Source organism: Alosa pseudoharengus, unplaced genomic scaffold, assembly GCF_046254945.1.
Source record: "Alosa pseudoharengus isolate Yale_2024_CS ecotype anadromous, Long Island Sound unplaced genomic scaffold, YU_APseudo_1.1 YU_APseudo_1.1_scf_22, whole genome shotgun sequence".
NCBI classification, from domain to species: Eukaryota; Metazoa; Chordata; class Actinopteri; order Clupeiformes; family Clupeidae; genus Alosa; species Alosa pseudoharengus.
In genome coordinates, this window is record NW_027468680.1 from 1,676,714 (window position 1) to 1,699,275 (window position 22,562).

The 22,562-nt window shown below is 42.5% G+C and overlaps 1 protein-coding gene across 2 annotated transcripts in view; it reads right to left on the reverse strand.

Moving 5' to 3' along the window:
* Window positions 1-1,619: 1,619 nt before the first annotated feature.
* The window catches only part of esyt2a (extended synaptotagmin-like protein 2a), a 79,406-nt gene continuing 58,463 nt past the window's right edge, over window positions 1,620-22,562 (reverse strand). For both annotated transcript variants that reach the window (XM_076300189.1, XM_076300190.1), the window contains 8 exons: window positions 13,291-13,377; window positions 11,665-11,814; window positions 10,693-11,066; window positions 7,783-7,878; window positions 7,255-7,386; window positions 7,034-7,139; window positions 6,428-6,477; window positions 1,620-5,650 (listed from right to left, as the gene is read on the reverse strand). In XM_076300189.1, the coding sequence (XP_076156304.1) occupies window positions 5,605-5,650; window positions 6,428-6,477; window positions 7,034-7,139; window positions 7,255-7,386; window positions 7,783-7,878; window positions 10,693-11,066; window positions 11,665-11,814; window positions 13,291-13,377 (1,041 nt within the window). In that variant the 3' untranslated portion in view covers window positions 1,620-5,604. The remainder of the gene's footprint in view (window positions 5,651-6,427; window positions 6,478-7,033; window positions 7,140-7,254; window positions 7,387-7,782; window positions 7,879-10,692; window positions 11,067-11,664; window positions 11,815-13,290; window positions 13,378-22,562) is intronic.

Below are 22,562 nucleotides of genomic sequence, written 5' to 3' on the forward strand. Positions count from 1 at the left end.
TTTGTGGGCAAAAATTATCCCAAAACCCAGAATAGGCCAAACAGTAGTAGGCTATAGAGTTGACATGGCATAATGTAGCCTACACCGTTATATAGCGCGCTACCTAACTTAGCCTAAATACACAACTGAAACAAAAGCAAGTCACAAACTCTGTAACTCCACATTACAGTTTTATTTACAGTATGCTATTTACAAAGACAAATAGAAACAGACTGTATTGCTCCCAAATTATGAGAATTTGAGCAGCAACTTGCCTTGCCTCTCGACTTTACCTGCCAACACTATGCATCCCTTGAACTTGAAGCACTTCCTGTCACATATGCTGTCAATCAAAAAGAGTCCAGCCTCTATGACGGTTCCTCCAATCATCATACAGAAGCTCGGCGTCCGGGCCATCCCACTGTCCCATTCACTCCCAGAGACGCCGGGCTTCCCTGAAAATGACGATTTTGTGGCGCTTGTCCAATAAACGTGTAGCTTTTCTGCACTGAGATCAGCCCACTCTGTAGTGCCATTGAAAGTCCAGTGAAGCCGAGCATCTATGGGTTTTTTGCATGGTTTTTTGATGGATCGTGTCGTCACAGCAATGTATTACGGGTGCGAAATCACGATAAATGACCGGCAAAACCTTATTGCTGAACAAACTAGCCATGAAGATGAACATGTTTTCAGCATGTTGTAGTTGGAATAGTAGGCTAGAAGCTAATGTAATAGTGTTATTTGATGCGATTTTCCGTGATATTTTAGGAGGCTGAGCTTCCCCTGTAGTCTTAGAGCAATCGCCTCTGTAACATATATAGCTTAAATACTGCTAGCAATGGTAACATATATAGCTTAAATAAGCAATACTGCTTGCAGGGCAGGGCTAAAGTTGCCCGGGCAACTGCTCGTCTGCCCTCTCTGACTGAGCTGCCCCTTATATATATATAGCCTATATCATTATAATATATAATACTTATATAATTTTCAGGGATTAAAGTTATCAGTCGCTACAACAGATATCCATCAACTTATTTCCGTAGAGGCCCCGATTTCATTGTAGATCCCTATCAGGGCCAGCGGAAGGCAATCCTGCTCCCTGGGTGAAATAGGAATATGTCGTCCCCATGTTCATAGACTGTGTGCAGTGTGCAGATAGGGGCCTGGCTTAATGTGTGGGGGAGCTCAACGTGGCTACTTTCCAGCGCTACCGGAACGCTCAGAAAAAGACAACAATTTTGCTGGACAATTGCAACCGATATGACCATCTTGTTGCTGGGAAACATGCTCAGGGCTCTCCTGATTCGGTGACATGGTGAGATTCAGATTTTACCTTATTACATTGTTGCCCCCTGTGCTATGTTCCACTGCTAGCAACCTGGTGATTCAGGCTAAAGACCAGCACCCTCATAAACCGTCTGTGGCATTATTTGACAATCAATGTGTTTTCAATGTTGTAGCCTGTAGCTCACCACGCTGTGGCGTCCCTGGAGGTTTGGCGCCCTGGGCAGTTGCCCAGAATGCCCATGCCATCCGCCGGCCCTTTACTGACATCAAGGACCATGCAATCTCTTGGATCTACATTATGTCGTCCTTATTCATAAAATCAACTCATCAATCAATCACACATCAGTCAGACACAACAGGTTTTTTACCATGGCTACAACCACAGCTTTTTATTGGTAGACAGGTGAAACTGAGGCACTCTGAAGCTCCTGCAGGGACTGGGAGTGGGGTGTAAGGCACAATTAGTGGGAGTGGCTAGCACATGCCCCTCCCCTCTAGAGGATAACCAATGGGTAGCGGTGAAACGCGCCAGCATTCTTGGAGCTAACGCTAGCATCAGTGTGTATACATCATAAACCTACTGTGTTAACGCTAGCATCAGTGTCCATCCATCATGCTGCGCTAATGTTAGCATTGCCATCTGCATAGAACAGATACAGCGCTAACATGACGCTAACATTAGCCCCAGCGCTAACATGGCGCTAACATTAGCTCCAGCTCTCAAAGTCAGAGAGCACTAACCACACATGCCTCAGCACTGAACTAGCATTAGCCCGGTTGTTGGCACAGCAGCGATAGTGTACTTGTCCCTTTCATGCAGGTGTGTGTGGTGGCGTGTGCTTCGATGGATGACTAGCATTCTGATCTCCGAGCTGACTAGCATCCGCATCTGTTAGGCTGACTGACTAGCATCCAGAGGAAAATACAAGACTCGGCGTATGTGGTGCAGCATTTTCAGGAGAAAATAATGTTTACGTAATTATACTATTTCCATTAAAAAAAAACAACAACAATATGTGAACAGTCTTGCAACAAAGAACACAGGAATGTGAGCATGATACCATGATCTGGTCGTGATGTGTAAACCGCATTTCAAAAACCCTCTCAGGCAGTACAGACAGGTAAACTTCCAACTGTGACCTAATGGCCTATAACAGTCAACCTACACACACATGCAGACTGGTGTGTGTGTGTGTGTGTGTGCGTGTGTGAGTGTGGATGAAGATGAAGCCAAATAAACAAAATGACGTTTGAGAGTACAGTTAAATGAACACAGATACATGGGTTTGAACAACATACATGATCGTTATACAGCTGCAGTTATATAGATATACCAGCAGGTGGCGTGTGATGCAGTTATATGGATATACAGTATAGTAAGTGTGATGCAGTTATATGGATATACCAGCAGGTGGCGTGTGATGCAGTTACATTAACACATGGTGGCGTATGTTGGTAATATCGTTCAGTTCTGAGTAGCTAAGTCAAAGGGGGATGGTACAGTTAGATGAGTGTAATGTCATGTTGAAGCGATGAAGCTAAGCTAAGATGTGTAGCTCTAACAGGCCAGATGAGTGTAATGTCATGTTGAAGCGATGAAGCTAAGATGTGTAGCTCTAACAGGTCAGATGAGTGTAATGTCATGTTGAAGCGATGAAGCTAAGACAGGGGTGGGCAACTAATTTCCCCAAGGGGCCACATGACAAACTGGGACTGTTGAGGAGGGCCGGACCCAAAATACCGAACTCGAGTCTGAACTCAATTCTGTTCAATTCTATTCTGTTCTTGTATAACATTAAGTAAATCATATGGTTTTGTTTACTAGTCGTAAGAACAGATGAAAATGTGAGGGAGACAAAGGAAAAACAGCAATATTTAATCTATGTCCAGTATTTAATCCTCATTCTCGAAAATGATTTTTTGACATTGACATTTTTTTCAGTTTTCAAAGACTGATATAAAAAAGTACTACAATAGCCTATCTATAATTAGGCTAGGTCATGAAAATGTGAAAGGAGTCAGTAGGCCTACAACCGATAGGCCTGTGCCACCATTTCATCAACACTCAGCAATATTTCATCATTAAATCATTACCATCAATTAACTTTATGCAGAATTAGACTACGAAAATGTGGAGCAGACAATAGTAGGCTGTCATTAGTTAATCAACATGCACAAAGAAAACGATTTTAAAAATGTAGGCTATGTTTTTGCTTTAACTTTATGCACATAACTGTGATTGGTCAACTCGCTCTGTGTGTTGAGCCGGCTGCTTCAAGCAACCTGTGGGTAGTAGCATCATACTAGTTCGCTAACATAAGCTTTGCAAATAAACTCAGACATATTTTGGTTACAATTATGGGGTTATCCGATTGTAAACTGTCTATCTGCCAGTAACGTTTTGAAATGAACACTTCGTATCGCCAACGAGCAGCAGGAGTTCGTTCTAACAACCTTTGCGGTGGTGAGCGACGCAGACATAAGACACAAAACTTTGAAAGGTTTACGCCGACGTAAAGGCAACTGCATTGTGTCGACGCAGAAGCATAAATTCTTTTCACCAGCACATCAGTGAGGGTGTTTACGTCGTATGCATCCACGCACAAATGTATGGGCGTACAAATAGCAGTCGCTTTCAAAATAAAAACAACGATATTGATTTGCATGCATTATCTCTAGGCTCTTGACTATTGTTCTTTCACGGACCTTACGCGGGCCGGTCAGGGAAAGCCCACGGGCCGGATGTGGCCCGCGGGCCGTATGTTGCCCATGTATGAGCTAAGATGTGTAGCTCTAACAGGCCAAATGAGTGTAATGTCATGTTGAAGCGATGAAGCTAAGCTAAGATGTGTAGCTCTAACAGGCCAGATGAGTGTAATGTCATGTTGAAGCGATGAAGCTAAGATGTGTAGCTCTAACAGGCCAAATGAGTGTAATGTCATGTTGAAGCATTGAAGCTAAGCTAAGATGTGTAGCTCTAACAGGCCAAATGAGTGTAATGTCATGTTGAAGCGATGATGCTAAGCTAAGATGTGTAGCTCTAACAGGCCAGAGGATTAACATGAGCTGGGACCCCTGGGGCGGGGTTGAGTGTAGTGGGTGGAGTCAGGGCTGCTGGTGGGCGGGGCTGAGTGAGGCCATAGCTGGTGGATTGGATTGGGTGGGTGGACTTAGGGCTACGTGTTCTGTAGTTCCTACAGGTCACATGATGTTGATGATGTTGATGATGTTGTTGATGTTGATGATGTTGATGATGTTGTTGATGTTGATGATGTTGTTGATGTTGACTGGAAGGAAGCCAGCAGTGGGGACATGAAGAGGATCCCTGAAGGTAAACTAAGCTAGGGACCAGGGCAGACCATGTGGGTGTGGCCAGGGATGTGGGTGTGGCCAGGCGTATGGATGTGATGTGGGCGTAGTCATGATTGTATGCGTGGTCAGGGTTGTGGGGTGTGGTCAGGGCTGTGGGTGTGGTCATGGCTGTGGCCAATTGTGTGGGTGTGGCCATGGCTGTGGGGGTGTGGTCAGTGTTGTGGATGTGGTCAGGTTATGTGTGAGAGACATCAGTGTGTGTGCATGTTTGTGTGTCGCAGGGGCTCCTACATACATACACAGCTAGGATTGTGTGTGGGTATGTTTGTGTATGTGTGAGAAAGAGACTTCTGTCTACTTTCATTTGGTTCAGAATCCCTTCAGCTCCTTGTCCCTTTCCGTTTCCCATCCTCTCCTCTCTTCTCTCTCTCCTCTCTCCTCTCTTCTCTCTCTCCTCTCTTCTCTCTCTCTTCTCCCTCTCTCCTCTCTTCTCTCTCTCTTCTCCCTCTCTCCTCTCTCCTCTCTCTCTCCTCTCTCTCTCCTCCCTCTCACTTCTCTCTCTTCTCCCTCTCTCCTCTCTCCTCTCTTCTCTCTCTCTCCTCTCTCTCTCCTCCCTCTCACTTCTCTCTCTCCTCTCTTCTCTCTCTCTTCTCCCTCTCTCCTCTCCTCTCTTCTCTCTCTCCCCCCTTCCTTACTGGATGGGTTTTGGTGAGCAAAATGAGGCCATTTCCCTTTCAGTAGCAGACACCACAGGGCAGTTAGTGTGTGTGCGTGTGTGTGTGTGTATGTGTGCGTGTGTTGCTACACAAAGTCACTGTACCACGCGGCCCATTGCATAATGATCAGGAGATTAACATTAAAAAAGGATGTCAGTTTGTATGTAAAATAACGAGTAAAAGTTACAACAATAAAAAACTCCTTGGATACATAGAGATTGTGCAGGCGCGCTAAGACACAACGCTTCAGCAGGGCGGCCATTTGTAGTCCGTCAGAGCTGGGATTTGTAGTTTTCTTCTTGTATCATTCTCACAGCTGAGAGGGTTTCCTCAAACCATCTTCACTCAGCTCATACCTACAGAACACACACACACACACACACACACACATACACACACACACAGTCAGTCACAGTTATACAGCACAACAGAACACACACACACAGTTATATAGCAGAACACACACAGTTATATAGCAGAACACACACACTCACAGTCACAGTTATACTGCAGAACACACACACACACACACGCACAAGGTCACAGTTATACTTTATACAGTTATACACAGTTATACTTCACATTTTTACTGTAGAACACGCACGCACACACACACACGCACACACAGTCACATGTTTACTTGTATAAAATGTAGGTAGTTGCACTGGAACATATATTTTACGTATCAGTGCATGTGTGTGTGTGTGTGTACCAGTGTTGTAGTCAAGTCACTATGCCTTGAGTCCCCAGTGTTCAAGTCTGAGTCGAGTCTACTCCTCATCTGAGTCAAGTCTGAGTCAAGTCACTATTAAATGCAAAACTGACAACCTTCGGGGCATTCATCAGTCCATTGCACTAATAATAACTAAAAATAATTTAGATATTAAAATCCTATACCAAATAATATTCTAATGACATATTACAATTATAGCCTAATGACATTACAAAAAAAAGTTGAGTCCTCGTCTCAATTTCCGAGTCTGCATGGTCTGAATGTACGAGTCCGAGTCCAAGTCCGAGTCATTCAGTGCTCAAGTCCAAGTCAAGTCACGAGTCTCTAAATTTAGCTCATGACTCGGACTCGAGTACTACAACACTGGTGTGTGTGTGTGTGTGTGTGTGTGTACACTGACCACTGGGTCCAGCCCTTGGAGATGACTTCATGGGACAGATCGACCAACACCTGTGAACCAAACACACAAGACATCAGACCTTCACCACCATCATCACAGAGATGATATCTGACCAGCGCTCGACTGAAACGCTACGCACCGAACAAATGAACACATGTGAATGATTTGAACTGGTCAGTGTGTGTGCTAAATGAACAAATATGAATGATTTGAACTGGTCCCATTCAGTGTGTGTGCTAAATGAGCACATGTGAATGATTTGAACTGGTCCCATTCAGTGTGTGTGCTAAATGAGCACATGTGAATGATTTGAACTGGTCCCAGTTTGTGTGCTAAATGAACACGTGTGAATGATTTGAACTGGTCCCAGTGTGTGTGCTAAATGAACACGTGTGAATGATTTGAACTGGTCCCATTCAGTTCCAGTCCACAGCCACAGGGTTCTATGCCCTTTGTCATCAGCCTTTGTGTGTGTGTGTGTGTGTGTGTGTGTGTGTGTGTGTGTGTGTGTGTGTATGTTTATATATATATATATATATATGTTTATATATATGTGTATGTGTGTGTGTGTGTGTGTGTGTGTGTGTGTGTGCGTGCGTATGTCACCTTTCCCAGAAGGCCTTTGTGTTTGGACAGTATTCCTCCTCCGTTCTTAACTGCCACATCAAGCGTTCGCCTGTGCAGTTCTACAATGGAGACGCTGAACTCAAACCTACACACACACACACACACACAAACACACATTATATGGACCAAAGTGTTGGAACGCCTGGTCGTACAACAGGGTTTAGTGTTTTCTTGAGGGTGTGTGTGAGTGAGTGACTTACGTCTGGTCATACACAGGGTTGAGTGTTTTTTTGAAAGTGTGTGTTTTCCGTCTTCCAGAACGACGTTTGTCTGGAAGCAGGTAGAGTCGCACATAGGGGTCAGAGCCGCTGTCTGTGAAGGCGATCAGGTTCCTACACACACACACACACACACACACACACACACAAATACATAGGGGTCAGAGCCGCTGCCTGTGAAGGCCATCAGGTTCCTACACACATACAAACTCCTTGACCAAAAGTGTGTGTGTGTGTGTTTGTGTGAGTGAGAGAGAGAGTGAGCAAGAGAATGTGTGTGTGTGTGAGCGAGAGAGAGAGAGAGAGAGAGAGAGAGCAAGAGAATGTGTGTGTGTGTGTGTGTGTGTGTGTGTGTGTGTGTGTTTGTGTGAGTGAGCGAGAGAGAGAGAGAGAGAGAGAGAGCAAGAGAATGTGTGTGTGTGTGTGTTTGTGTGAGCGAGAGAGAGAGAGAGAGAGAGAGAGAGAGAGAGTGAGTGAGCGAGAGAATGTGTGTGTGTGTGTGTGTATTACCTGCAGGCATGCACCACCACGATGAGTTTGTTCCTTTGGGAGCTGTGTCTGACCGTCAGCTGAACCTCCCCCAGAGGGAACGAACTAGGAGACCCACTACACACACACACACACACACACAGGGTGTGAGACTACTTTTCATATCATAAGTGTACATCTAATGGAACAATCTGAAATCTGCGTGTGTGTGTGTCTGTCTGCATGTGTTTGTATGCTAATACATGTGAATGTGTGTGCATGCGTGTATAATGTGTGTGTATAGTGTGTGTAGACGAGGCCAGGCACAGCACATCTGGTCAATGGCACCAACCTAGTCAGTGCTGAAAATGAATTGAAAAAGGCTTTGTCCAGCCTGAACAGCAATAAGATCCAAAGTGCCACACTTGACCAAGGAATACACTGGACCTTCAGTCCACCAGGGGCATCTCGCCACGGTGGGGGGTGGGAGAGACTGATCAGGTCAGCGAGATGGGTCCTGAACTCTCTTGTACACAAACAAACTATTGTGTGAGGCCATCCTTAACAACCGCCCAATCACCACAACATCCTCTGATCCTTTTGATTTGGAGCCCCTCACCCCAAACCACATTCTCCTACTTCACTCCCAACCTGTACTCCCTGCTGGGAAGTGTTCCAAAGCTGACTCGTACACCAGGCACCAGGTGGAAACAAGTACAATATCTGGAAGAACCTATTCTGGAGACGATGGACACAAGAATATTTCACGCTAATGCAAGAACGGCAGAAGTGGTCCAAGGTGAGAGAAAACATCAACGTTGGGGACATCGTGGTGATTGTTGACCCTACCTCCCCTAGATCGTCATGGCCTCTGAGTCCTGGAGTCAAGGCCTGATTCCAGTGGATTGGTCCAGTCAGTAAAACTTAAAACCAAGATGTATGTATGTTTTTCTTTATACTTTATGAACAGTGTTTTGGCTCCTGTAATATTAAAAGTAGTAATTGTTTTATGTTAAGTCTAAAACATTTAGGGGCCGGACGTCTAGGAGCCAAAATCATTTATGTCATTGTGAGTCATCTCCCTCTAGTGGCTGGGCCTTTATCCTGTATAGGCAGGTGATGCTATCTGGTGGGTGTCTCCCTCTAGTGGCCGGAGTAGGAAGCTACAGTCTTCGACCGCAGAAGCCTGAGGAGAAGCTGCTCCATTGAATCATTCGCAAATCTTTGCAATCCTTATTTGGATTAACTTTAAGAACCTGTGTGTATGTGTGTAGTGTGTGTATAAGTGTGTGTAGTGTGTGTATAAGTGTGTGTAGTGTTTTGAAATACAGGAGGAAGGAAATACAGTGCATGCAAAGTTGTTGCTGGGTTGGTTGCTAGGGTAATTATAGTGGTTGCTATGCTATAAAAGTGGTTGCTAGGTTGTTGCTAGGGTATTTAAGGTGGTTGCTAGGCTGTTGCTAAGGTAATTATAGTGGTTGCTATGCTATAAAATTGGTTGGTAGGTTGTTGCTAGGGTATTTAAGGTGGTTGCTATGCTGTTGCTAGGGTAATTATAGTGGTTGCTATGCTATAAAAGTGGTTGCTAGGCTGTTGCTAGGGTAATTATAGTGGTTGCTATGCTATTAAAGTGGTTGCTAGGTTGTTGCTAGGACATTTAAGGTGGTTGCTAGGCTGTTGCTAGGATAATGAGAGTTGTTGCTATGCTATAAAAGTGGTTGCTAGGTTGTTCCTAGGGTCATTATAGTGTTTACCATGCTTTATAATGTGTAAATAGTTAGCATGTTTAGCAAAACAGTATAAGAAGCGTCATGGCAGCGTCAGTGCCCCTCAAAAAGGAAGATTTAAGACCCATTTCACATCAGACTACACAAAAGTGTACCCAATTGTCTCAAAAGATTAAAACATAATGATAATCTTGCACATTGCACTGTTTGTAACAGCAACTTTAGCATTGCTCACGGCGGGTTAAATGATTGCAAAAGACTTGTTGAGGTGAGTTTAACAAGTGTAATTTCATTTGCATATTACTCAGGCCTATAGGCTACAAGATGGCTAGTTGCAAGGCTACATGAAAAAAAATCTACATATTTTACTATAACAATTTCTAGGTCTTCCTTATTTGGTGTACTTAGACATTATTGAACAAACATCTGAATTTCAGTATCTAAGTAGGTTAGGTTGGGATACATGCTATACATTGCTGTTAAAATGCACTTCAGTATAGTGAGTATTGGCAAAACCGGTTATCATTTTTATGTTGAGGCATTGGGGGTGTTGTCGGCAGCTGCTGAAAGTAACTAATAAAGTAACTTGTAATCTAACTTAGTTACTTTTAAAATCAAGTAATCAGTAAAGTAACTAAGTTACTTTTTAAAGGAGTAATCAGTAATCAGATTACTTTTTCAAGGTAACTGTGGCAACACTGGTAGTGTGTGTGTATAAGTGTGTGTGTGTGTGTAGTGTGTGTGTGTGTGTGTGTATATAAGTGTGTGTAGTGTGTGTAGTGTGTGTATATAAGTGTGTGTAGTGTGTGTGTGTGTGTGTGTGTGTGTATAGTGTGTGTATAAGTGTGTAGTGTGTGTGTGTAGTGTGTGTGTGTGTGTTTACTTGTGCAGTTGCTCCAGGCGGTGCTGCAGCTCCTGGGTGGCGTAGTGTGTGTGTGTGTGTGTGTGTGTGTGTGTGTGTGTGTGTGTGTGTGTATGTGTGTGTCGTGTGTGTGTGTATAAGTGTGTGTGTGTTTACTTGTGCAGTTGCTCCAGGCGGTGCTGCAGCTCCTGGGTGGCGTAGTGTGTGTGTGTGTGTGTGTGTGTGTAGTGTGTGTGTGTGTATAAGTGTGTGTGTGTTTACTTGTGCAGCTGCTCCAGGCGGTGCTGCAGCTCCTGGGTGGCGTAGTGTGTGTGTGTGTGTGTGTGTGTGTAGTGTGTGTGTGTGAAGTGTGTGTGTGTTTACTTGTGCAGCTGCTCCAGGCGGTGCTGCAGCTCCTGGGTGGCATAGGGGGCGGAGATGTCCGAGGCGATGGACGGGGTTGGCTCCTTGTTGAACTGCGACAGCGAATCAGAGATGGCCAAGCTGGACATGCTCCTCCCCTGCTCCAGTCTCCGTGGTGATGCAGGCGGCTCTGAGGGGGTGTGTGACGGTGTGTGTGGGTGTGTGTGTGCGGGAGCCGGCTCCACCACCGGCTCAGGAGGGTGTGTGTGTACCTGAGGGGGTGTGTTGCTGGAGGGGCGGGGCGTGGCGGGAGTGGGCGGGACACTAGAACTGGAGTGACGAATCTGAACAGACGACGGCTGATCGGACACATCCAGCTTCTCAACACGCAGCACCTACACACACACACATTATACACATACACACACACACATTATACACACACACACACATTATACACACACACACATTATACACACACACACATTATACACACACACACACATTATACACACACACACACATTATACACACACACACACACACACACACATTATGAATCTGAACAGACGACGGCTTATCGGACACATCCAGCTTCTCAACACGCAGCACCTACACACACACACGTTATACACATACACACACACGTTATACACACACACATTATACACACACACACACACGTTATACACACACACACATTATACACACACACACACACACACATTATACACACACACATACACACACACACTATACACACACACATACACACACATTATACACACACACATTATACACACATACACACACACACACACACACACACACATTATACACACACACACATTATGAATCTGAACAGACGACGGCTGATCGGCCACATCCAGCTTCTCAATACAGACACACACACACACATTATACAGACACACACACACACATTATATGCAGACACACAGCACCTACTGCACAAACACACACACACACACGTACCCTAAGTGCCATTTTTATCTTGAGTGTGGCGCTGGGTCCTGATTGGTTGAGAGGGAAGCGCTGGTTGAGGGTCATCTGGTCAGCGTCCAGCAGTTGAGAGATGGGAAGACTGAGCGTGCCCAGACTGCACTTATGTTTCTCATCCTTCACCTGACACACACACACACACACATTATTACACACACACATATATGAGCGTGCCCAGACTGCACTTATGTTTCTCATCCTTCACCTGACACACACACACACACACATTATTACACACACACATATATGAGCGTGCCCAGACTGCACTTATGTTTCTCATCCTTCACCTGACACACACACACACACACATATATGAGCGTGCCCAGACTGCACTTATGTTTCTCATCCTTCACCTGACACACACACACACACACATATATGAGCGTGCCCAGACTGCACTTATGTTTCTCATCCTTCACCTGACACACACACACATTATTACACACACACATATATGAGCGTGCCCAGACTGCACTTATGTTTCTCATCCTTCACCTGACACACACACACACACACATTATTACACACACACATATATGAGCGTGCCCAGACTGCACTTATGTTTCTCATCCTTCACCTGACACACACACACATTATTACACACACACATATATGAGCGTGCCCAGACTGCACTTATGTTTCTCATCCTTCACCTGACACACACACACACACACATTATTACACACACACATATATGAGCGTGCCCAGACTGCACTTATGTTTCTCATCCTTCACCTGACACACACACACACACACATTATTACACACACACATATATGAGCGTGCCCAGACTGCACTTATGTTTCTCATCCTTCACCTGACACACACACACATTATTACACACACACATATATGAGCGTGCCCAGACTGCACTTATGTTTCTCATCCTTCACCTGACACACACACACACACACATTATTACACACACACATATATGAGCGTGCCCAGACTGCACTTATGTTTCTCATCCTTCACCTGACACACACACACACACACATTATTACACACACACATATATGAGCGTGCCCAGACTGCACTTATGTTTCTCATCCTTCACCTGACACACACACACACACACATTATTACACACACACATATATGAGCGTGCCCAGACTGCACTTATGTTTCTCATCCTTCACCTGACACACACACACATTATTACACACACACATATATGAGCGTGCCCAGACTGCACTCATGTTTCTCATCCTTCACCTGACACACACACACACACACATTATTACACACACACATATATGAGCGTGCCCAGACTGCACTTATGTTTCTCATCCTTCACCTGACACACACACACACACACATTATTACACACACACATATATGAGCGTGCCCAGACTGCACTTATGTTTCTCATCCTTCACCTGACACACACACACATTATTACACACACACATATATGAGCGTGCCCAGACTGCACTTATGTTTCTCATCCTTCACCTGACACACACACACATTATTACACACACACATATATGAGCGTGCCCAGATTGCACTTATGTTTCTTATCCTTCACCTGACACACACTGTGTGAGTGTGTGTGTATGTGTGTGTGTGTGTGTGTGTGTGTGTGTGAATACGCACCTCAACCTCCAGCTGCTGTGTCTTTGGATTGTGTATCAGGAATGTGAAAGCTTCCTCCCAGACTGGTTCATTGGTCTTAAACCGCGTCTGACACACACATACACACACACACATATTATTCACATACTATTCATTATTCTTACACCTGTCATACAGTTGTTTTCTTATTTTTATCAACAAACTGTTTTAAATTTGACATTCCATATAAACATGCCTAATGCATATATACATTCCATATAAACATTCCATATTAACATGCCTAATGCATATATACATTCCATATAACAGGGTACCCCCAGAATTGTCAGACCTAAATTTAAGACTTTTTAAGACCTTTTTAATACCACTTCAGATGAAATTTAATACCTACATCGCACCCATTCGGATAGAATAAATAATATTAAAGGTAAGATTAAACCTCAAATAATTACTATTTACAAGTGTTTGAACATGCCAACATGAACATGACAGCAGTGCAGTGGCAACGCAAAGATTTGTCGTGGTAGTAACGTGACTGAATGTCCTGCTTCATGGACAAATTTACACGGAATAGAACCTAGTTAATTTCAGGGATTAAAGTGAAAAAAAAAAACTTTTTTCAGGCCATAAGTCATACGTTGTTCATATCTACCTATAGAGATAGCACCCCTTTTGCGGTCGCGACTTATTGGTTTTTAATGTACAAAAACATGCACACAGCAAAGTAAAGCACCAAATAAACACCAAAACGAGGCTACAGGGTACTCTTAAGTTACTATATAATTAATGCCACCTACAGGTGAATGCATAGAACATAACAATCCTATGGTTTGTGTACCCTGTAGCCTCGTTTTAGCCGCCAATGGCCGCCATGTGAATAAGGCGAATTGAGAGTGTTCTTGATTGAGATTGAGTTTTCCTGATGAACAAAACAATATTTCAATACCATCCCTGACCATTGCTGATTAGCCATTGCTGTTCTTTTCTACTGCAGCAATATTGTAGCAAGGCTTTAACTTAAACTCTTATTTAATTACTTCAGGCCAAAAGTATTTAAAGGGGAGATTTTTTTTCTTAATATGCAATTCAACACCAAGTAAAATCTATAAAATCAAGTTTGCAAGACTTCACATTTCCTCATCAATGTAATGAATCAGAACAGTCTAGATACTGTTCATATTTCCATTTGTTGCCTCATCCGCATTTAATGAAAACATGGTAATTTTGAGTTTTACAGACAACTCAGTTTTCCAATGAGCAGCAATACTGTGTGTGCTCATGCAGGAGGTCTGCGCATCTGATAACGACAATCTGGAGAGGGCGCTTTTGTCTTCAGCAACAGATTGTATAAAGTTTACGACGAGGTTGCGATATGGTGAGGGACCGGTCGTGTTGCGCTATGAAAGAACATGCGTAGCCTACTTAGCGCAAAAACGGTCAGCCATAGATAAACGTACACAAATCATGACGCTAATATGCAAGGTTCTGGTAGGCCTACTGGTTATGGTTTTGTCCTATACATTAATAATAGCAAAGTTTTAAGTTGACTATTTTAATTGCATGGTTATTTTTTGTCAACATACGCTCACAACCTAGCCTACTGTCGTTAAAAGTGAGGCCTAAGCAAAATAGGCTACAAGGCTGTCTGTACGTCATAAACACGACTGACCCCCTTACTTAACATAAAATAATAATGTCGCGAACTGTTCACGCTCTGAACTGAACACGCTCAGTCAAAACCTTCCGTCGGAAAAACATTGTTGTAGGCCTAGTCATAACAGACGGGAGGCATAGGCTACAGTTTATATTGCGTCGCTTTACACATAATGTTAGTTGCATTGATTAAAAACTGTAACAATAATAGTAGGCTACATCGGGTGGCATAGCAGGCTATCTGTTCAAGTCATAGGTGACACCCAAAATGAATGACCTCCCCTGACAAGAGTTCGCGATAGTAAGAAATTGTCTATATTGACGCATGGAAAGAACACAGCCTCCGAATTCGCACATAGAGCTCACAAAAGCATATCCAAAAAAGTTAAAGGATTGGGCAACCTCATCAGCTGTGTCGATTGTGTCACTGTAATCCAACTTTTAGACCGTCCTCCAGACGTGTTCTTTTTTTTTTTAAGCAACCGCCCCAGGCCAATGACACAAGCGTGTAGCTACAACATAAACAAAGCGAAACTCATGGCTGATCTTCTTGAGCGATCTCTGATTGAGACACAGAAAGTTCTCAAGAACACTATTAGGTCTTTAAACATTTACACACATTCATTCATCGGACCTAATATTTGTAGTTGCCTTAAAAAAAGGAAAAGAAAAGGTGATAGACCCCCCCCTCCTTTTTTTTCTCACCGGATCTGCATCGATCTCAAATATGACATTTCTAAAATCAAATTGACGGAAATCCGTCGTACGACGGAGAACTTTAATCCTTGTGATTTATGCTACGTGAGGATATTAGACTAAATCTACTGATCATTTGAAAAATTAAGACCTCCGTGAAAAAATTCCAGACTTTGAGGTGAAATTCAATACTTTTTAAGGCCTTAATTTAGGAAAATGAAATGTAATACTTTTTAATACTTTTAAGACTCCGCGGGTACCCTGATATAAACATTCCATATTAACATGCCTAATGCATACCGTAAAACTTCAAATAATCGCCGAGTCCCTAAGAGACGCCTGTCTCTTTTAAACGCCTGGCGTGGCTACAGGTTTGGGTTAAAGGCCGGTCTCCAGTAGAGGCCTGGCGTGGCTACAGGTTTGGGTTAAAGGCCGGTCTCCAGTAGAGGCCTGGTCTGTTTTTTAGTTTCGGGTTGTATTTAATCTTCCCGTCAGATCGTCTGTTTAAAGATTCGCAATGACACGAAACCGTTACAGAAAGGAGGTTACAGCAGTGTGAATTAGATGTTGCACGTCGTTGCAAGCCGTCGCAAAGCATTCACCTTGTCTGGTCACAGTTGGAAGGTTTTAGAATGTTGCATCAAGTTGCTGCTCATCTCGTCGCGAATCTTGGGTGTGATTTGGCCTTAAGTATGGCGCAGACTGCGCACGTTATGATTAGATGGCATTAAAAGACTGCGGTGGGGAAAAGCTAGAGTTCCAAATTGTATAACTTTTTTTCCAATATGAACTATGCCTATATGTCCGACTTCGTCATCGTTCAATTCATCCCTTGTGTTTAAAATTTGCGGATAGGCCGATGGTAAGCGTGTTTTCATGCTGGCAACAAAACTAGAACGGTTCGCGAACGTTATTCTTTATTCTAAATGCCATGGCGATACAGAGAAAGAAGTCAGAAAAGGAATTTAGGCTACCTTAGACTAGGCTATATCAGAGCCCGTCTACGGACATTCTCTGGCTATATACTGAAATAGGTTAATGATGTAAAGTCAAGTGCCAAGGGCGTAGGTTTGGTCTGAGCTTTGGTGGGGACACTACCCACTAACCCCCCCCCCCCCCCCCCCACCCAGGCACGGCGCCAGGATTCCAGTTTTGGATGGGCCAGTCCAATTGTGGGTGGGCCTTAAAAAAAACTTTATCAAATCACTGTTTAACCTAATAAAAATGACTGACTAATATACTGTTATATTATTTGTGCTTACATAATAGAGATTTGAATAGCTTGATGCTCTTTAAATAGTTTGTTGCATTGTAAAAAGGACGGACGTACCTATCCTCGATCACTGTCCTTGGTTCTGACCAAATAAGAGCGCTTTGGAATCTCCATTACGCACCATACCTGCTGGCTGTGCTTTAGCGCATCTCTCGAATAGACCTAAGGCCTATAGGCTGTAAAAGTGGGAATCTAATATTTCCCCCAAACATAGTTTAGTTCTGCTTGTATAACATGAAGTCAAATATTTCATTTGTTTTAGGTTTTCAACAATACAGATCAATCACACTGCCCGATAGTTTCAATCAATATGCAGGGCAGTTGAAAACATTCGGGGTTTAGCCCATAGAGTCTAAACGGTTTTCATAATTCCCATTTTGCCTGACTTGCTGCTCACTTTTCATAAATGAATCCACTGACTCAAGCCTCATTTGCACCACATTTATTAAATATTATGGACAATAAAATTTTGACAATTAGAGGATGTAATGACATTTAGCTATCTTGACATTTTCTGTTTGTTAGAAATGAACTATATAGCCACCTAGCAGAGTGGCTTTTAAATAGCAATATGCATTATATGGTTTGTTATGCTTAGCTTAGGGAGAAGTGAACATTGAAGACTCACTAATTCGAACTTGGCAAAGCAGGCCACCACTGTTTGGCCAGCTCGAGACTGTAGGCTAGAGGCTGATAACAAACCTGAACTTGTAGGCTAGTCTAAATGACGAGAACAGGATAACTCCATCACCACCTTGTTATTGATGACTTCATGATTTCCTTGTAACGTAGGCCTATACCAAATATTAAATGCAAACAATGACATGCCCAACCTCGCGCGCGCACGTAGCCTACGTTCCAAATTATGTGTTATGGAAGGTAACGTTCATGTTAAATCTGCTGCATGAAGAAGAGTGAGTTCACCCGTGTCCGCTTGTATGTTAAATACGTCCATCTCACCTCAAAGTTTCAATGCGCGATCGGAATAATGGTTTCATATTTGTTAGTCAACTGTACAAAATACATTCGGGGCTGAAGCCCTGGCAAAATCAGCTGGCTACTAGGCCTACCCCTCGCAGAACTTGTTCATTGACAACGTCATCTGTCATGTAAAACATGCTCCAAGAGAGCTCATAAAGATCAATCACACCCATTAGGCCCTTTAATGCAAATCGGATCAACGATCACAATATCAACAAGCTGCATTGCAAAAAAAAACATTTCAGAAGCCATTATTAAGCCATAGAGATGTGCTAGGTGTTATGGATCTCAGCTATCCTTCATCTCCTGGTTGCAGCGATACAACGAGACCGTTTGTGCACGTTTAAGGTACCTAAACAACGACTATATTAAAAGTTTTTTTGGTAACGCTTTAGAATAACATGTGCTTATTAGGTATTAACAGTGCATAATAAGCAGTTAACAATTCATTACTAACAGTTAGTTAACTGTTGTTATCCTTTAATAACATTAACTAACTGTTAACATGCAGCTTGTAAGTGATAATAAGCAGCCTTTTAAGTTACTTACAAGCATATTTGTTAACAGTTGTAAGTGTTAACAAGCAGCTTGTTAATGCTTGTTAATGGTGTATAAGACAAAGAGGTGGATAACTAATACGATTATAAGATCTTTCTTACCTATTTGTAGTAAATTTTGCAGCCCCCCAATCTAAAGCGAGGACCATGTAGCCTAAAGTTCCACAAGCCCAACCTTCTATCTCTCTATACTGTATCTCTCTATCTAGCTTGGTTTAGCTGTGAGAAATACACCTTCAAAATTGTTGCAGTGAGCAGGAATCGAACCCCGGTCTCCTGCGTCAAAGAGTGCATCGCTACTTGTTGAGCTACACTACTGTTCCTAATGGCTGATGGAAAATATTCTGATGTTCTATATCATACTAACTATGCTTTTTACAAATATGTTTCTGATGGAAAAGTGGTGTTTAATTTCCATAATCTTTGTTCAGTGAACGCATAAAACAGTTTGTCAGTTTGTCAGCAGTCTAAAGATATGCCAGCTTTGTATATAGTTTGGTTACCTAGCAACCGAGGCTTAAAGACGATAAGTGGGTGCGTTCAAAGCTCTGGTTTAAAGTTGCAAACATAGGCGAACGTTCGTGATCGATTTGAAACATGTTTCAGTCTGCCTTGAACAGAGGCGAACATTCGTGGTCTGTTTCTGCATTAATTAAACACCACTTTTCCATCAGAAACATATTTGTAAAAAGCATAGCTAGTGTGATATAGCACTTCGGAATATAGAATCAAAATAAACAATTTCATCAGCTGTACAAGAAAAGTAGTGTAGCTCAATAAGTAGCGATGAACTCTTTGATGCAGGAGACCGGGGTTCGATTCCTGCTCACTGCAACAATTTTGAAGGTGCATTTCTCACAGCTAAACCACGCTAGATAGAGAGATAGAAGGTTGGGCTTGTGGAACTATAGGCTACATGGTCCTCGCTTTAGATTGGGGGGCTGCAAAATTTACTACAAATAGGTAAGAAAGGTCTTATAAGCGTATTAGTTATCCACCTCTTTGTCTTATACACCATTAACAAGCATTAACAAGCTGCTTGTTAACACTTACAACTGTTAACAAATATGCTTGTAAGTAACCTAAAAGGCTGCTTATTAACACTTACAAGCTGCATGTTAACAGTTAGTTAATGTTATTAAAGGATAACAACAGTTAACTAACTGTTAGTAATGAATTGTTAACTGCTTATTATGCACTGTTAATACCTAATAAGCACATGTTATTCTAAAGCGTTACCGTTTTTTTTTTTTTTAAGAAAAGTTTTGGGTGGGCCTGTTGAAAAGTGGGTGGGCCTAGGCCCATCCAGGCCCACCCGTAGCGCCGTGTCTGCCCCCACCCCGAAAAAAAAACACTCAACTCTTTCACCAGCCACTATATATAAACTGATTAAAATGTGCTACTGTCCAACTACTATCCATGATTAAAATGTGCTACTGTTCAACTTGATCTAACTACACTGTAGCCTACATAATCTGATTTTAATATGTAGGCTAGATATGTAGGCTATATTTAACATTTATTTTCTATTTGGTCTGTTATGAAATCATGCCCATTTAAGCACAGCTCAGTTTTAAGAAACTTAAATACATCCATGCTTAGCATTTTGTGAAAAGAAATCATTAAGGCTACATTGACAAACTCTTAACCGTGAGCTGCCTGTATATTCTCTGATTGTAATATTTACAGATATCTAGGTGATATAAGCACAGCTCAGTTTTAAGAAATGCAGCCGAAAGACCATGTTGAATTTTGCTATAATTTATTTCAAAACCGGATTACTCTGGAACAGCTAAGTATACACGGGAATGCATTACACCTTTGTGTTCGGTAAGGTCTGCTGTTTATTATGACCGCCGCTAGCGAAGCTAGCGAAGCGGTCATATAGGGATTGTCAAAGTTTTTTTTTTTTTTTTTTTTTTTTTTTTTTTTCCCCGTCATCTACTTCCTGAATTTTTGGTCAACGATACCCGGGACACCGAACCACCGGGGCACATGAAATTTGGTGGGTATGTAGCCCCACTAGACTTTTACGGAAAATTTTCGTTTCGTCCCCGGGGTCCACTCCCCCCCCGTGCTGGGCCCCCCGAACCGCAAAAAAAGCAGTTTTTCCTAAATAACTACCTGAACCGTGGCACCGAGGATGAAGAATCTTTTATGGTATGTTGGTCTCAAGGGCCCACATCAATCTGGCCCATAATCACTCATTTGTGATTTGCACCCCCCCGGTAAAAAATGAAAATGCAATATTATTCTGCTTTAATCGTCCCTATCTTCAGTTAAGATGTTCAGAACTGCACCAAATTTTATGTGTATGATTGACCTGGCATTCTCTGGGGGTATGCCAAGTTTCGTAGAATTTCATCCATGGGGGGGTCTTTAAAAAAATAGATTATGTGTACATTTAGTGACTGTACACTCATTGGCCTGTAGATGGCGGTGCACACATATACACATGCACACACACACAGGCACCCACATACTATCGGTATTAGAACGGCTGATACATAATTACAAATTCAGTAGGATTAAAAGAAAGCCAAAATAAATATTCATCATCATCATCATCATGGCTGCATTTCCAGTATTGGCGATAAGTAGTCGTTTGTCCACTAGATGGCGCATCGTTGCAGTGAGACGTAATTTTGTTGGAAGTTAAACGTGGGTTGGAATACAATGGCCGCTTCCTACAAGGACTATAGTTTACCGCAGAGAACGTCTAATAAGGATAGGATGATGTTCACATGAAATGTAATTCCCATTTCTTCTTGAAGCCGAAATAAATCTGAGGATGTTTATCGGACATGCTTGGTTTTTACTGCAGGTACGTTAATCTTATAATATCAATAAGGACCTAGGCAATGTTACCGTTAGCGTTGGTTGAGTGATGGAGGCCAATTTGATTGATTGCATTTGTAGAAAACTATAAATGCGGTTATACCAAGCAAATTGATAACAGCACTGTAATTGTATCTTTCGACTGTCATTTGTTGCACGTGCTACAAAAATCATTCTGTGCAATGGAAGATTTACCAACGTTACACCGATCTGATACAGTTTTGCCTACATGCGTGAGACTGAGACGCCTGTTTATTTTGTTTGAAGTGCGTGCAGGGTCTGAGAGGGGAATCGATGTGCTTTGATTCCAGCTTGGTAGTTGTAGTCTGTGAAATTAAAAAGCACGTGTGTGTGAAGTATCCAAACAATGACACCTTCATTTCATTATGGCTGCTTTAGCAACACACCATAAGCTACTGTTTAGGCTAGTGGGTCCCATTTAGAGGTGGCTACTTCATTCGCGCTTTCCTTGACTCATGGAGCTGCGTGAATTTTATTACAACTTTTCGCCATGATATGGCAATTTAAGTCCGCTTGATACTGTAAGGCTTAAGCCATTGGTTTCCAAAGGAGATTTTATTTGTGTCGCCAGCATAGCTTATTGACAATTTATGTTGTAAATAGGCCTACCTTATAAGCCTACCTGTAGCTTAAGGAAGCTAACAGCTTTCTATTAGGATCTAGTTTGTTAGTTACAGTTTTGTCATAACTCCCTGATGCATTTTTGCATTTAGAATAGCCAGAGCGTGAACAATATCGGGTGCCTATGGACTAGGCTCGCTTGGTGAACCCAGCCTGATCTGCCCGCTATTTATTTTTTGATTTCTTAAAAGATTGAGCTTGGTCTGGTGAAAGCCAGACTAGCCATGGACCTCAGTTACACAATGCAAGGGAACATGAATCAGCCTATATTTGCACGAACAATAACGGACAACAGCTCTTCAACTTTGGCCCGTTAAAATGTGTATGAACAGTCTAGCGACGCATTTCATCAAGGCCAATTTGGACATGTCAGTTATTTGCACCACTAGTAAAACAGCATTTCGTTTCAGACTACTGTTACTTAATTTGTGCATTAACAATAACGTTTCAGACTACTGTTACTTAATTTGTGCATTGACAATAAAGTATTACATGAACTAAAGATGACTAAAATCTTATGTAGAAGAAGAAACATTCACAAAAAAATCCATCCATCCAAAAATGACCTTTGTTTTTGATAGCTGTTGAAAACGGCTGAGATGTTTTTGTAAATAAATAAATAAATAAACAAATAAATAAATAAATAACATTAT